General features: G+C 43.9%; 1 protein-coding gene and 1 pseudogene across 1 annotated transcript; one reads left to right on the plus strand and one right to left on the minus strand.

Moving 5' to 3' along the window:
* Positions 1 to 3,263: 3,263 nt before the first annotated feature.
* LOC127314387 (pentatricopeptide repeat-containing protein At2g30780-like) lies at positions 3,264 to 10,384 on the plus strand (annotated as a pseudogene).
* A 1,456-nt stretch (positions 10,385 to 11,840) lies between these two features.
* Positions 11,841 to 16,859, minus strand: LOC139833381 (uncharacterized). The gene is made up of 2 exons (XM_071823661.1): positions 16,805 to 16,859; positions 11,841 to 12,640 (listed from the first exon to the last, which is right to left on the minus strand). Exons 1-2 carry the CDS (start codon positions 16,857 to 16,859, stop codon positions 11,841 to 11,843), a joined length of 855 nt encoding a protein of 284 aa, XP_071679762.1.
* Between the last annotated feature and the right edge of the window lie 380 nt (positions 16,860 to 17,239).

A 17,239-nucleotide genomic window follows, 5' to 3' on the forward strand; every position in this document is an offset into this window, starting at 1 on the left:
TAGAACTTTCTCGTCCTGTCCCGGTGTCAATGCAGGCATGAACCCACTATCGAGCATAAATACTCCCACTTGGAGTTACAAGCATCTACTTGGCCAGAGCATCTACTAGTAACGGAGAGCATGCAAGATCATAAACAACACATAGATATAACTTTGATAATCAACATAACAAGTATTCTCTATTCATCGGATCCCAACAAACGCAACATATAGAATTACAGATAGATGATCTTGATCATGTTAGGCAGCTCACAAGATCCGACAATGATAGCACAATGGGGAGAAGACAACCATCTAGCTACTGCTATGGACCCATAGTCCAGGGGTAGACTACTCACACATCACACCGGAGGCGACCATGGCGGCGTAGAGTCCCCCGAGAGATGATTCCCCTCTCCGGCAGGGTGCCGGAGGCGATCTCCTGGATCCCCCGAGATGGGATCGGCGGCGGCGGCCTCTCTGGAAGGTTTTCCGTATCGTGGCTCTCGGTACAGGGGGTTTCGCAACGGAGGCTTTAAGTAGGCGGAAGGGCAGGTCAGGAGGCGGCACGAGGGCCCCACACCACAGGGCCGCGCGGCCAAGGGGGGGCCGCGCCGCCCTAGGGTGTGGCCCCCTCGTGGCCCCTCTTCGTCTCTTCTTCGGACTTCTGGAAGCTTCGTGGCAAAATAGGACCCTGGGCGTTGATTTCGTCCAATTCCGAAAATATTTCGTTACTAGGATTTCTGAAACCAAAAACAGCAGAAAACAAAGAATCGGCACTTCGGCATCTTGTTAATAGGTTAGTTCCAGAAAATGCACGAATATGACATAAAGTGTGCATAAAACATGTAGATAACATCAATAATGTGGCATGGATCATAAGAAATTATCGATACGTCGGAGACGTATCAGTTACCAATCAGGTACTTCCGTAATAAAAGGCTAAAAACAAAAAGGTGCCATAATATGTAGTTCTATGCGGTTAAATGACAATAGTTCACATGCTAATTAAGAAAAGCTCAAATGTGCTAACACTTCATGATTATTTGTATACATTAAAACTATGCATGTCAGTGAAATGAGACCAGGATCCTTGCATCGAACAACTGAAAAAACAAGGGGTTATCTATTCATGAGAGAATTCTTTTAGGCATATATAATTCAAAGACGCTGCAACTTGTCGTAGCACATGCAAATAGTGTTAGCTTTTTTTTTGAGGAAAATAGTGTTAGCTTTTGAGAGTATATTTGAAACATTAACCAGTACTTATAGTTGTGAGTCTGTGATCAGTGGCAGAGTCTAGTGAGGCTATTTTTAGCATGAAAGGGGCTAATGCAGTCTTTTCTCCGTGAGTCATGGTTAAAGTGTAAATTCCTATAACTGTATGCAATCAGCAAGGAGAGAGTACTTAAGAATTATACAGAACTATAAGTATACAGAATCAATATGGTCAGTGTCCTTGTGTTATGGAATTGCAAATTACATGACACACACCTTTCAACACTTGAAATACTGTGTTATTGACATGAACAAAGAAGGCCCCTTTACCCAAAAGAAGACTGGTTGGAGCATTTACCAAGTTTCTGACAAGATTTGTTGCATCTTCTGATAACTGAAATGAAAAAAGCGGATACACATTAATGATATGTTGGTAAAGTTCAAAAAGGTTATGATGTAATAAAAAAATTCACGGCAAGCTGAATCATTTCATTTTAAGTTGTCACGCTAAGAAGTGGTAAACTTTGATTTTGCACAAGCCATAGAGGCATCAATTTTGGACCAGATGTACTATTATAATTAGCAATTGGTGTAACTGTTTGTCTATTGCACAGTACCACCTCCATCCCAAGGCTTAAGGTCTATATTTTTTTAGCAAGGATAATAGAACTAGCACGCCACACTTCCAAACGATAGTGATGAATCTCCTTGGACACGGCCTGGTGAAGCGTGGTGCCCTTCTCTAGAATACCATTTACCACAATGCAAGTGTTTGAAGTGGAGAGACCAAGTCCGAATACAATTGATATCCCACCAACCCTGACAAAAACCAATTGTTTCCATAAGCTACAAGAGAAAGGGCTTATGAAAATTAAATACATGTACATGCTCCGTGGAATTGATTATGCCAGGAGATTCATGAAAAGCTTAATTTGATGAAGAAAGACATGCAAATGGGCGCATTTATAATGTAACATCCTTCACATGTGGCTTTATCTCCAAAATATCAAACCAAGGCTGGACACTGGGTTTATATTTTAACACACCCATGTGTGGTTCTGTGGTTCCCTTTACCTGGAACTTCTTCTTTTTTTTCGTTTAAATTGCACCAATTAAGACTTGAACTCAATATCTTTTGCTCCTGAATGTACGATGTAATATTACATGTACCAGCATGTTCACAATGAATCTCAAGAGCATGACAAAACATGGACAAATACTCAGCATGCTTTGCCTCTTAAAAATAATGGATTGCCTCGAAAATGACTACTGCAAGGTAGTTGGGTTTAGCCACGCGCATGGATAATTTTTTGGCCATAAAAACTGTGTTTGAAACAGAACAACTGAAAATGTCAATATTTGGTGACCGCCTCGTTAGACACGGTGGTCATACTCATATGTTGGAAACTGGAACTATTGGAAGAAAAAAAAAGTCCGGTAGGTGCTATACACCACCCTGGCCGGTGTGGACTAGGTGTCGCACACCCCAGGATAGGTGTTGGGCCAGCCCAGCGTGTTTTTTTTTTTCTGTTTTACCTTTTTCTTCTATTTGTTTCTTATTTTTATTTTTGCCCTTTTAAAATTTCAATTTTGATTGTTTTCGAAAAATTTAAACTTTTAGAAATTTGATTATTTTTCGAATATGAATATATTTTAAGTTTCAAGATTTTGTAAAATTCGGTAAGAATAAAAAATTGATTATTATTTATATAAATATTTTATGAATTTAAATACATTTCCCGAATATGAATTCGAAAAATTTAAAAATTTTAAACATTTTTCAAATTTAAAGGTCTTTGAAAAACAAACAAAAAGCAGGAAAATCAGAAACAGAAAATGAAAAAAAAGGCCAAGCCTAATGGCCGGCCAGAGGTGTGCGGTGTACTTGGTAAGCACCGACCTGGTCAGGTCGGTGTATAGGATTTGCCGGCCTGGCATGGAAAATGTTTTGCGCGTTCAGTAAGCTTTCGTCAACTAGGACGGGCCGAGCCCACTACAAAACAAGGCCGGGCCGACACGAGGAAGGTCCAGGTAAAAACACGCCATGCAAAAACGCTACGCCGAGCTGGCGGCCTATGCTCCCTTCCGCTGCCTCCCCCATACGGATCCCCTAAACTCACCGCGCCGCCGCCGCCGCCACCACCACCGCCGCCGAAACCCACCTCCTCCCATGTCCCGCCGCCCTGCTCACCACCTCCTCCCGTTACTCCACCGCCGTCACCTTCACCGCTCCGTCCATCTCCCCTACACATCCGTACCCATTCCTCCCGACGCGACTCCCTCCACCTCCATCCCGTCCCCGCCGCCCCTTCACCCCGCGCCCTGGCCGCCGTCGTATTCCCCCACCTCCACCCCGCTCCCACCTTTCACGGCCTCCCACCTCCGCGCCGCCGTCTCCTCCCTCGCCGCCGCTCTGCTGGCTCTGCCCGACCCGGATCCCGACCCCGCGCCGGCCCTCCACGCCCACTCATTCCCCACCCTCCTCGCCGTCTCGCCGCTCGCCTCGACGGAGCTCCTCTCCCTCCTCCGCCCCAAGCCCTTCCTCGGCCTCGCGGTCTTCTCTTTCCGCCGCGCGCTCTCGCCGCCGCCCACGCTCCCGGAGTTCTCCCTCGCCATCTCGCTCGCCAGCCGCGCCCGCGACCCCACCACGGCGGCCAGCATCTTCGCCGACGCCTCCACCGCCTACTGCCCCGACCTGCCGCTCTACAACGCGCTCATGTCCGCCTACATGCACAGCGGCCTCGTGAACCGCTGCATCGAGGCCTTCCGCGCGCTGCAGCGCGACCCGCGGTGCGGCCCGCCCAGCGCCGACTCCTACAACATACTCATCGCCCTCTTCGGCCGCTCCCTCCTCGTCGATCACATGGAGGCCACGCTCCAGTCGCTGGATGCCTCGGGACAGTGCCGCACGGTTGGCACGTACAATGCGATCATCGCCGGGTACCTCACCGCGTGGATGTGGGACAGAATGGAAGCAGTTTTCAGTGAAATGATGTCAGGTGGTCAAGTTAGTCCAGACACCACTACGCATTTGCTGATGCTGAGAGGGTACGCGCATGCCGGGAAGATTTATAAGATGGAGCAGGCTTACCAGCGTGCTCGTGAGCATGCTGGCAAGGTTGATGTGGTGCATATTCGTGCAATGCTATGCGCGTACTGCAAGTTTGAACATGTGGATAGGATTCAAAAGATCGAGAAGTTGCTTCAGAAGCTGCGTCCTGACGATTACAGGCCCTGGCTCAACGTGTTGCTGATTAGGGTGTATGCCAAGGAGGGGCTGGTTGAGGGGATGGAAAGAAGGATCACTGAGGCGTTGGAACGCAATACCACTGTCTGCACAACGCAGGTCATGCGGTCCATCATAACCAGCTATTTCCAGTCTGATGCCGTCGATAGACTCGCGCATTTTGTCCGACAGGCTGAGGAGGCCGGGTGGAAGCTATGCCGGAGTTTGTACCACTGCAAGATGGTCATGTATGGAAAGCACCACCGGCTCGCAGAGATGCACGGGGTGTTGGATGAGATGGAGCATTTTAGGTTTGACCGGACAAAGAAGACCTTTTGGATCATGCACAAAGCATATAGGAACTGCGGAATGGATACTGAGGCTGATACTGTACTTGGCATGATGTGGAAGCACGGTTTTGGAGCCCCAAGCGACCTATTTGTTCAATGACATGTAAGTAGACCCTCTATTTCTATTGTGCTGATTGCTATTCATAAATGTGTGTTCTTTTTGCATAAATTGGTATGATTTCACGGCCGACTTGTAAGCTCAGATTTACATAACTTGGGCAAATAGGGACAAAGACACATCTAGAATTAAACTATGGTATTAGTGCAATTATTGTGTAGAAGAAATAAGGAATCTCTATATACTGTTCAGAAGCACTGCAAGCCTCATCCATTTAATGGTGTTTATCCTCTACCGTCTGAGGTTATTCAAGCAATCTTTGATGGAGAATATGCATGTTCTCAGCTGCTCACCCAGCGATAACAGGGGAAAACATGCCTTCATATTTGAACCATAAATTATGGTGGTTCGTGTCGAAGGTAGTTGGTATCACAATACAACCAGAATTTTACTGTGAACAAAATGATGCATGAATCATTGATTTACATTCTTGTTCTACAATATCTCATCTCCCATGTTTACATGTATACCGTGTACTGTTACATCATAACTTGCGGGAGTTAGGTTTCAGTGTTTAGACTTTAGAGATGTTTTTTGCTGCACTGGTATTTTTATACCCAACAAGTGCATACATAATTACATATGTGGGTAGAAGCTTTTCTTAGCTAATTTCATCCGCAGTTATAACATTTCTGTATTTTACTACTTATTGTAGGAAATATCTTGTTATGTGTAGTTGGCTGTTGATCCGTGTTGGTGTTTTACTGTTTTTTATTTTAGTTCTTTGTTGTAGCATATATTTGAGCTTTAAGTTGTTGGAGTTCTTGATTTTGCAAACTTGTTGCATATAACCTACAAAAACATTGGGCTACAATTGCACAGCTGAGAGAGTCTGTGTTGATTGACTACACAAAGCAATACACTAATGGGATGTTCAGTTTGAGAAACTGGAGGGTGATTGGATCATCTGGTTTTAGCTTATTTGTTTTGAGGAGCAGAATGGTTCCTCCATCGCTGCCTCAGCCCAGACAAGGCCATTCTTCCAAAATTCATCAGATAATTCCATGATTGACCAACCCATCCTAGGGTGAGTACTCCCGCAAACAAAACACCCTATAATGCTCCATTTGAATCATTGTCTGCAAGTGGTTACCAAGCCAATATCAAATGTCATAAAAAGACCTATTTATATAATTCCATGATGGACTGACCCATCCTAGGGTGAGTGTTCCCTCAAACCAAACACCCTAAAAATACTCCCTTTGAATCATTACCAGCAATTATTACCAAATCATATAAAATGACATAACAAGACCTAGTTATATTCATTAAAGAGTGGATAACATTGCCATCATTAATGGATATATGAAGTGAAATTAGTATGTGTTCACAAAGATTTGTTCCTTCACTTGTCTTGGGAAGGAATGGACCCTACTGTGGTAGATTAACCAGTCGTACTATACAAATTGTCCAACTTATAAAGAAATGTGAAATGACTGTCGGTTGTTTGGAACTTTGGATTATCAACAACAGTAAACAGTTAATATAATGAAAACTCCATGTTGGGGAATACAAGAGTATGTGCCACATGTGGTTCATTTTCACAAAGTTAGTAATTTCTGGATACTGACAACATATGTTAGTTGAAAAGTCTGGTAAAATAAGCTAAATTGTGTCCAAAATAAGCAAACAATTGCTCTCCGAGTATTTTAACACTCTGTCAAGACTTAACTTCTACTAGCCTCAGTAGCCCATGTTTGAAGTTTAAACTCAGCTTTGTCCATAAAGAATTAAAGATATGCCTGAACAGGTTGCTGAGTCACACATTGTTAGTTTCGCAAAAAAAAAAAAGAGTCACACATTGTTAGTGAGGTATAAGAAGAGATGTAAACCCCAGTTATATCTCAAAGAACTGCATGCTTATCCAGCTTATATTACTTTTTGTTTAATTTTGCAGTACCTAAAAAAAATGTTCACCTCAAGGTTGCAAGTGTTGTTTGCATCTTTTGATTCAAGCCCCACTTTTGTGGACATACTTTTGGTCTTTTCCCTGTATTGGACCTGGCGTTGACTTTAATCCCATACAGTTCCCAAATTGATGTAATATAAATGCATGATCCCATGCTTCTTATGGACGAACACAGTTGCTTTCCTCAAGAAAGCACTTAGATGAAAGCTTGGATTTTTTTTCAAAGAAGGAAATAGGTTGAGGAATAATTGGTGTAGATCCGCGATAAATCTTAAGGTTTGTTTTGGTGTACATGGGGGATACAGAAATGATATATTTTCTGCAGCAAGTAGAAGAACAAAATGAAAAGACTAACCACAACATCACTATACACCGAAAACTTGCCCATTTGTTTTTAATCTCCATAGCTTTTTAGTGTCTGGAGGTAATTTGATGTTAAAATGGACATTTAGTATGCATGATATGTGTTATGGGCATTTTTTTTTCTTAGAGCTGCAATGTGCATAATTCTTATTGTACACACGCCTTTAGCCCAAATAGGCTGAAATTCTCGAATAGGATATGTATATTTTGATAACTACTTCCTCCATCCCAAAATATAAGGCATCTAAGGATTAGTCAAAAGTCAACGTTTTTAAAGTTTTACCAAGTTTATGCACAAAAATATAAACATTTACAGTACTAAATAACATGAATAGAGTCACCATAAAATATATTTTCTTAATATGTCCATTCGATACTATAGATGTAAATATAATTTTCTAAATATTTGGTCAAAGTTAGTAAAGTTTGACTTTTGACTAGTCCTTAGACGCCTTATATTTTGGGACGGAGGGAGTATTTAGCAGTGTTTGGTAATGTAACACTGGTACTTCCTCCGTTCTTAAATACAAGGCCACTTTGCTTTTTAAGACAAACTTTCACTAATAATTTGGTTAACCAAATATGATGTGCATGTCATTTAAAATTATAACATCGGATGCACATTTCAATGAACTTTCCAGTGATATACTTTTAAACTACGAAGCACCTATACGGTGAGACAGATACGGCGATACGGGATACGGCAATTTCTAGAAACAACAATACGGTGATACGGCGAATATACATATAAAATTAATGAAATGCTATGCAATGCCTTGTGAAGTCAAAGAATAATTGAGGCGGCGGAGGAGAGAACGATTCCAGGTTGCGGGGAGGCGATTCTAGATGACGGCGAGTGACTCCAGATGGCGATGGTGGCGGTGCGCTCACTCCTGAGGCCTCAATCCAAACCACTTCCATGGTTAATCAAGCAAATAGATAGATAGCGCACTGGCTATTAGGGTCACTAGTGGGCTTTGGTTGGGGTTCCCAACGTTCCTGTGTCCTAGCCGTGTCGATGATGTCCCTGGCGGTGTATTGGTGGTGTATCGGTATTTTTGTCTTTCTTTCTAAAATCGGCAAAAGCCGATACTCCTGGGATACGTGTATCGCCCATGTATCGAGGTATCCGAGTATCGGAGTATCGGCGGAATATTATACGCGGACACGGCAGACTTTGAAGTATCGGTGCTGGGCAGCTTTTAAATGACATATAACTTATATTTGGTTAATTAAATCATTAATCAAAATTTGACACAAAAAACGGTGTGGCCTTGTATTCATGAACAGAGGGAGTATGTAAAATTGTAAAGATATTCATGAAATGTGACAAGGTTTCTTGTAAGGATGTGTGTCAGACTGTCAGTACTTATGGGTTGACGCGTCTCAGCGGAGGTGGTTTAACTATACGTCAGGGCGGTTGCCCCGGATTTAGCTGCAGTGGTTGTGGTCTACGGGGCGGTTTGTCTTGTGCAGCTTGGGTTGCGGGCGTCTGGGTCCTGCGGCGTTGCTGCTCGAGCGGTAGAATGTCGGGGTGGCGATCCGGGAAGGTGGTGTTGGCGGTCTGCGCTGGGCTTGACAGAGCAGGCGGATGCCAGGCGGCGTCCCAAATTTTTTTATGGTGTTGAGAGCGTTAACCTCGTGTTGTGTGTGAGAAGAGGTTTCTTAGTCTATGTTGGTTGTCGACGTGTCGGCGTCGCATTGGCACAGTTCCTCTGTTGGGTCGGCTTCTTCACCTATATTGTAGCATCCTGTGCCTGCTCCTCCCATAGCAGGCATGTCGTCTTCTCTCCACATAGGTGGGAGGTTGTCTGGTATCGGCGAGCATTCCAGATGTATTTTGTGTTTTCAGCTGTGTCGTTGGCACTTATGTGTTTGCACCCGGTGGTGCTGGTTTTTGAGTGGGCTTCGCCCTGTTTTTATCGCTGTTTGCCTGGTTTTACGTTGATTAACTTGACAAGTATTTTCTTCTGAATTAATGAAAAAGGCAAACACTTTTGCCTCGTTTAAAAAGCATCATGGTACCAAACTGTGTTTTATGGTTACTACCTTGCTGGTCAGATTTAAATCTCAACACATGAACAGTTGGTTGTAATAAAGTAAGTCGGAACTAAAATACAATGACTGCATGGACTGAAGTAGTTGTGATGTTCACGGAATGTGTATTAGTACATCCTGAGTGCAGGCACTGAACGATATGTAATGACTAGTAGTTTTGCATCTGACATTGAAGTTTAAGTTTGTATATTGCACTTAACTTGGTAAAAGTGTCTGACCATGATACATTTGCAGGATTTATCTGCTCCACTCATTGGGGAATTTCAAGTTTTGCTCTCTGACAAGGTATCTGAATGCAATGTGAGTCTGTTAACATCATATGCTGCTCAAAAAAGTAAATTGCTCCACATGGAAGCCTAGAACTCAGAAGTACCCTGAAACAACTAAGACATGGGGCATTGTATCCCCTAAAGTTTAGGGCCGACTGAGGTTGATATAAACAAAGTGCTCTTTGGATACATGGAAGCTGCTACATTCCTGCCCATCTTTGTTCTGCATATAGCAGTTAAAATGTGGATCCGAACTACCACCGTTTGCGCTGATCAAGAAAATACATCAAGTCTACATGACATGATGGAGCCAAAGGAAAATCAAACACAAGGTTTGCTGTGCATCCCTACTTGGTGGTGAAAGCTCATCCCTGATGGCAAAGGCAATCTGAGGTGCCTGCTCGTTTTGTATTGCATTGTCAGAGTGGTGACTGCTTTGTAATCATGGTCAAAAGCTTCTCCGGTTTCACCTGTGTGTTTGTTGAAGCTCACTGTGCACTCTGAGGACGCTGCTTTGTAATACTGGCAGGCAACCTCGCAATTTTGGAGCACTCGGTTAATAGCTTGCAGGGCAGTAATGAACAAGAAAGCATTTTGACGATCTAGCTCTGGCAGCAGGCCAAGTGGCTTGGTTGCACGAACGTCTGGGCATTGTCTGTCATGTTTAAAGAAGGAACAGAGCGCGTGGGGTACAACTACAGATCTGCATATACTTTTGTTCAGAACATCGTTGCGGTGCCAAGGCACTTATAATGTAACTCCATTTTCCTTTCTGTTTCGTTTTCCCACTAATAATTAACAGATGCACCAATTTTTTGACATGCGTGCAATGATTCTTTTGGCACCACAGAAGTTGTGCTCAGCGGAAAATATAGTCATCAACTTTGTCATGTAGTCTGTTGGTTGCATTGTGTATCGCATCGAGCTATCACCTTCTGCAGCTAGAAATAATTGTAACGCTGTTGCGTGAAGTATCGCCTTCAGATTGGAATCCAAAATGTTCTGATCCGTTTGGCTTCTTCAAATCTCGCTCTGATATGATCTTGTCTTCTTTTATTTGGAACATCCAATTTGCATTCCTGTAAACAGTTCCATGTTTCTGCCAGGAAATAATAATTGGCATTACCTGAAAAGCTGAACGGAGACAGATTTTCTCTGATGGATCTGATCCAGTTTAAGATACAGTACGTCAGTAGTGATTATAGATCTTGGTGGTTGAGTTGATTTGCTCTGCGTGTGGATTATCAGGAGTCAACGAACTCAAGTGTTGGCAACCAACAGGCAGTTTACCATCATAGATTATGCAGCAACTTTTGACATGCATGCAATGATTCTTTTGGCACCATACAAGTTGTAGTCGGCAGAAAATATAGTCGTCAACTTTGTCATATTGTTGTTAGTTGCAATGTATATCGTGCATCCAGGTATTACCTTTCGCAGCACAAAAAATTGTAAACTGTTATGTCAAGTATTGCTTTCAGATTGGAATCCAAAATGATCTGATTCGCTTGGCTTGTGCAGTTCTGGCTCTGTACTGTTGTGACCTGGAATGCATCAGTAAGATACGGTCTTGTCCTCTTTTATTTGGAACATCCGACTCTCGTTCCTGTAAGCAGTTCCATGTTTCTTATGTTAACTCTTCCGTCAGGAAATAATGATTGACATTGCTAGAAAAGCTGAATGGAGAAAGATTTTCTATGATGGATCTGATCCAGTTTAACATACGTAACTAGTGACTACTGATCATAGATCTTGGTGGTTGGGTTGATCTTGTCCGCGTGCGGAATATTAGGAATCAGTAAACATCGTTGCGGTGCCAAGGCATATGCAAGGTTTTCAGTATTAGGATATAAGGCAGCATCTTTTTTTTGTCAGTGATATCGTATCTTAGTAATACAATACTGTGCAATTTGTATTTTAAATAAGAATGTATGTATATATTATAAATATCGCTTGAATTTAATTATTAATTTTAAATTCTAGCATATTTTATGTAATTTTCTTTACGAGCCTACGAACAAAAGATTGGGGCCCATATACTTCGAAGCCAGTAGACAAAAATGGCTTGATGACCGCTTTTTTCATGTACATACTCCTTTTTAATGTCCATCTCTCCCAAATAAATGGAAGCTCTGTTATTCAAGAAATTAGTTCATCTTGCGACTCTAAGAAACCATTTTCCTTTTGCTTACCATGCCTTCGCGTCCTTATTTTTTTTTTTTCGAGGGTACGCCAATGGCGTACCAAATCTTTATAGAAGAAAGCAAGGTGTCATATACAAGAGGCCTACCCAACGTCTGCGAACAGCGAAGGCGGCAACTCCACACACACACACACACACACACTAGGCCTATTCTCTCGCAAATTGGTACTCCTCTCCTCTTTTGGCAAGCCTCCAAAGGCCAAACTCCTCCTTGATATGAATCAACATCTGGGCGGTAGAGAATTGCAGGTTAGTGTTTCCAAACACTCTAGCGTTGCGTTGTTTCCAGATCTGCCACGCGATGAGGATCACCAGCGTGTCGAAACTATTTCTATCCCTTCTCCTCACCAGATCTCTAGCCGAAGACCACCAAGACTCCAAAGAACTGTCCCTGTTAGGCTCCACAATGTTCAGCCCTGCAGCCGTGATACAACCGAACCACACCTGACGAGCATACGGGCAGCGCATGAGCACGTGATCCAGGTTGTCCTCATCCTGAAGGCACCAGTAACAAGCCGCCGATCGATCTTGCAATCCATGTCTGTGCCTTCTATCTGAAGTCCAAAGACGATATCTCAAAGCAAGCCACACAAAAAATTTGCATTTTGGTGGTGCGAATGAGTGCCAGATGGGTTTATACATGCTGAACTCTTCCTGCCCCAAACAGAGCATCCTGTAGGTGTCCTTGGCTGAGTAGGCACCCTTGATCGATCCAGGCCAGGTGAATCTGTCCGGCCTGCTAGCATCCCTGTCAACTAGCTCGATCTCATCCCAAAGCCTGATGCATTGTGCCCAGCCTTCAACTGACAGCTCCGGACCAAGGTCACGAAGCCAACTGTTATCAAGGAGCGCGTCCGCCACAGTCCTCGAATTTTTCCTTCTAGTGTTCACCGAGTCAAAGGCCAGTGGTGCAATATCCTCCAAGTGTTCACCTCCACAGTCGCGTCCTTATTTTTTACATAAGGATGGAATCGTATGGTATCGACTTTGTATCGGATACTAAATATGCTATGATACATATAAGATACTACTATATTAAGATATTAGCATGATAAGTATCGTAAAAATCACAAGATATTACGATACGTGTCCTGATAACTTGCTTACATCTAATTTCATTTTCAGGCCAGCAGGCAGCGAGATGCACCAATTTTTTGTGGTACTCGGCAGAAGATATAGTCGTTAACTTTGTCAAATCATCCATTGAGGTATTACCTTTCGCAGCACAAGTAATTGTAAGCTGTTATGTCAAGTATTGCTTTCTGATTAGAATCCAAAATGATCTGACTTGCTTGTCTTCGGCAGTTCTTGCTCTGTGTACTGTTGTGACCTGGAATGCATCATCATATATTTTAAACATCCAACTCTCGTTCCGGTAAACGTTTCCATGTTTCTTCTGGTAAACTCTTCTGTGAGAAAAATAATTGGCATTACCAGAAAAGCTGAATAGGAGACATATTCTCTGATGTATCTGATGCAGTTTAACATACGGTCAGTAGCACATCTTTTTTTGGCTGGGTTGATCTGGCCTGCGTGTGGAATATTAGGAGTCGATGGACTCAAGTGTTGTGTACCATGCATCGAGGTATCAGCTTTCAAAGCTACACATATTTGAAGTTGTTGTCTGAAGTTTTGATTTCTGATTCTTTATTTTTAAAACGGAGCAAAACAGCTTTCCCCATCTCATTAATTAACAAAATTTAAGTTTTTTTTACAAACCGAGCAATGCTCGGGATACCAAACGATCACTCTCTCATGGCAGGATAGATCCCAAGTGCTTAGCGCCCGCTGAGCTCTAAAGGGCCACCTCTCCCTTAATTTTGGTTTAAACAACAAAAGGCATAGTGTAAACATTGCGAAAAACACGCGCTTTCACTCATTCCAAATCTCTCACGAGACAAGCATGATGAGCGAAGCGAAGAAATTCCATCTAGTTCCATGAAGAACAGTCACCAATCCTCCACCGTGTCGAAAGCATCCAATACAGACGTGTCCATAGAGGTATCCAAGCTAAGAAATGATAGAGTTCCATCTATGTTTGGAGTAGCGAAACTTCAAGAGGAAGTGTGCCGCGGATTCCGGCTCCCCTTTTCATAATTGACAATCACCACAATTAGGCCACCCGCGTCTTTGGAGGCGATCGACTGTCTATCTCGGTTTGAAGAATGAGAAATGAAAAATGAAAAAAGTTTGCATTTAGAAGGGACACAATTTTCCCATGCAGTCGCCGCCGTGTAGGATCTTGAAGCCGTGATTTTCCAAATGATATCATCCAAGACTTCCTGATTAAGATGAACCTTGCCCAAGGATCCAAAAACTCGGTAATTTGGCGGATGGTGATACCACCTTCAATGTTAATATTGGAAATCCAAAAACCATGGTGAATGCCTTTCTTGATCGTGAAGTTTTTCCTGAGATATCAAAGATGGATGCAGAGATGTCATTTGGCTTCATACCTCCAAACCATGGCGCATGCCAAAAAATCGCAATACGCCCATTCCCATTCTCGATGGTGATGGTGGTGGCCACATAGAAAAACTCTCCATACCCACCTCTTTTTAATGGGAGATAATCATGAATCAACCTTTAAGGGTCTTGCCAACAAAGTCAAACCTACCAGAGCCTCAATGTCTGCGCAAACTTGTCAAGATGAACGATGTCATGACCACCCCCCCTAACTTTTAATAAAATCACAAGAGATTACAAAAAAAACACCACGTGTTTCCATACAATAAAACTTGGTCGAGGAACAATTTTTCATTAGACGCCATCTATTTTTAAAAAATTATCAAACATTTACACCAAAGATAATTATGTATTTGCAACATTTGACAAAATTCCGAGAAAAAACACAATTTGTAGCAAACACTCAGAAACACATTGCAACTTCTTGTATGTTATTTCACAACGAAACTCATTCAATTTTGTTATATTTTTAAATCACTCAACATAAGATAAATAGAGTTTGTAGCAACACACATACATGAGTTTGTAGCAATTTGGACACAAACACCTAGGATAGTTTCCGCATCTCGCGTGCGCTTTCACAAGAAAACACACATGAGTTTGTAGCAATTTTAACACAAATGCAACAACTGAAATCCGCGGAAAAACTAACCTTGTGCAGCAGCACCGACCTTGCCGGATCGGGCTCCCAACTACTAATCCGGAACGTAGATCACAACATTTCTTTGGCATACACCAAGAACCAGCGGCATCTCACTCGAATTTTGGAACGAAAAACCGACGTTTATAAAATAATGGTATAAGTATAGATCAAAATTCCAATTAGTTATTTGACATTTTTTAGCACGGCAAATAGAGAAATAAAACAGTGCGTAGCTAGTTAAGTGTCACGCTAAAGTTCATTAACTTTTTGGTGGACAAATGATTTTCCAATTAACCTTCCGTTGGCCACCTGATACCTTGTCCGTGCCCACCCAAAAAAAATACGTATCTCTCAAGCTTTAAGGTACCTGGAGGAACGACAAGCGATGTGATATGGATTACAAGTGTCCCACGCCCTGATTGTGGAATCCAAAATGATCTGATTCGTTTGGATTCTGCAGTTCTTGCTCTGTACTCTTGTGACCTGGAATGCATCAGGGAGATACGATCGTGTCCTCTTTTATTTGGAACACCCAACTCTCTTTCCCGTAAACAGTTGAATGTTTCTTCCGATGACTCTTTATGTCGGGAAATAATAAAAGCCGAATGGAGACAGATTTTCTCTGCTGGATCTGATCCAGTTTAACATACTACAGTACGTCAGTAGTGATCATAGATCTTGGTGGTTGGGTTGATCTGGTCTGCGTGTGGAATATTACGAGTCAATGAACTCAAGTGTTTGCAGCTAACTAACGTAGACGGTTTACCTTCATGGATTATTTGCCAGATGGTACATTTTTGCCTTGTAATCATGCCACTGGCCAAGCGTCAGAGTCTAGGAGCTGTGCCTGAACCCTCTCGTCATTAAGCTAAAAGCTGAGAGTTGGAGTTCACGAGCTGTGGTCGTGACGGATGAGGTCAACGCTCGCGATCACCATAATTCCTCTCACATCGATCGTCCAGCAACGGACTGAATTTGGCCACAGACGACGACCCTTTGTTGCCCACACTATTACCCGTCTAATCCTGCAGTACAGGCGGAACATCACAGCTCACATCCTTGGAGAAGATCGCTCGCAGGATGTGAGACAGTGAGAGCGCCAAGCAAGCAATCATCGTCCTAAGATATTATTTGGGCGGGCGGGAGTGCGAACACGCCAGCCTTGCCTTGATTCCTTTCCAGCTTACTCCTGGACATGGCTGCCGTCCGAAACTGGAATGCTGTTTCATCAGCGTCTATGGCTTCTCCTCACGAGACGACAACTGTGATTCCAGAGGTAGGTTAGCATGTCGTTGTGGTGGTGGCGATGGAATGAATAGTTGTGGGATGGCAATTGCATTGCCGCCTGTTGGCTCTATATGGTTACAAGATTCTTTTAGCAGAACTCAAACGCATGTAATACTGGTGCTGAGAGATTCATCTCCAACAAATTTTTTTTTTGAAACGAGGCAAGACTTGCCATTTTCATTAATAGAGAATAATAGGTGATCAGTTTTGTTAACGAAAAACCGACCAAAAACCAGTACAAACACCCATGCCGACCGCCATGGAACACGACCGTCGCATGGGCACACACAACCACCCTGGCAACCCACCGAAGGTGCACAAACACCACCAAGGCGAAGATCGTCGTCGAGGTTGCTTACCGGCGTCATCGTCATCACTCCGCACCCGCAGCGCCCGACTTCCCTGAAGAAGCGATCACCAAAGAAGACCTTGCCGAAGCGGCACCGCGAGGCTCAAGCTGGCCAATGCCAAACAGGGGCTCCTCGTGTAGGGGAATGCAGCTCCGACTCGGATGACGAGCTCCGGCGAGGGGATGCACAAGACCCGCGCCGAAGGTGAACTTCACCTGGACCGCCCCTTGCAGGTCATCGTACACCGCCAAAGAGAAGACCTCGAAGAACATGGCAGCTCCGACTCCACAACAACGGAAGACCAGCATGGAGGAAACTCGGACACGCCGGGCCAAGCCGACTACAAGGTCTTGCCGCGACCAAACCATCACTCTTCAACGCCATCGTTGCCACAAAATCCGCCACACGGAACACCGACATCGCCGGTTGGACACCTGCCAACCGCGAAGTTGTGTGCGTCCAGCCCAAAGGAAGTGCAGATGTGATCGAGGTCTTCTAGACGACGCCCCAAAGGAGGTAAGCGACGTGAGACGACGCCCATCGCCCGACCCAACAGGGCCAAAGCTTTCACCCGAAGAGCCTGATCCGAGCTTGGAGGCCGAGGGAGCTCCACGACAGTGCCTCCAACGAGGGAACAACCCCCGCGGCCGCAGCCACAGCCGGTCGGACATAGCCGGGCAGACTTTCGCCCGGAACTTCAAGGCCACCATCCCCACGCAACTGGCCGAAGCCAGCCTACAATTCCACTGGCCCGCACACACCTGCAACCACGACCGCGCCATCGCGAAGCAGGGCCACCA

This window comes from Lolium perenne, chromosome 1 (genome assembly GCF_019359855.2).
Source record: "Lolium perenne isolate Kyuss_39 chromosome 1, Kyuss_2.0, whole genome shotgun sequence".
NCBI lineage: Eukaryota > Viridiplantae > Streptophyta > Magnoliopsida > Poales > Poaceae > Lolium > Lolium perenne.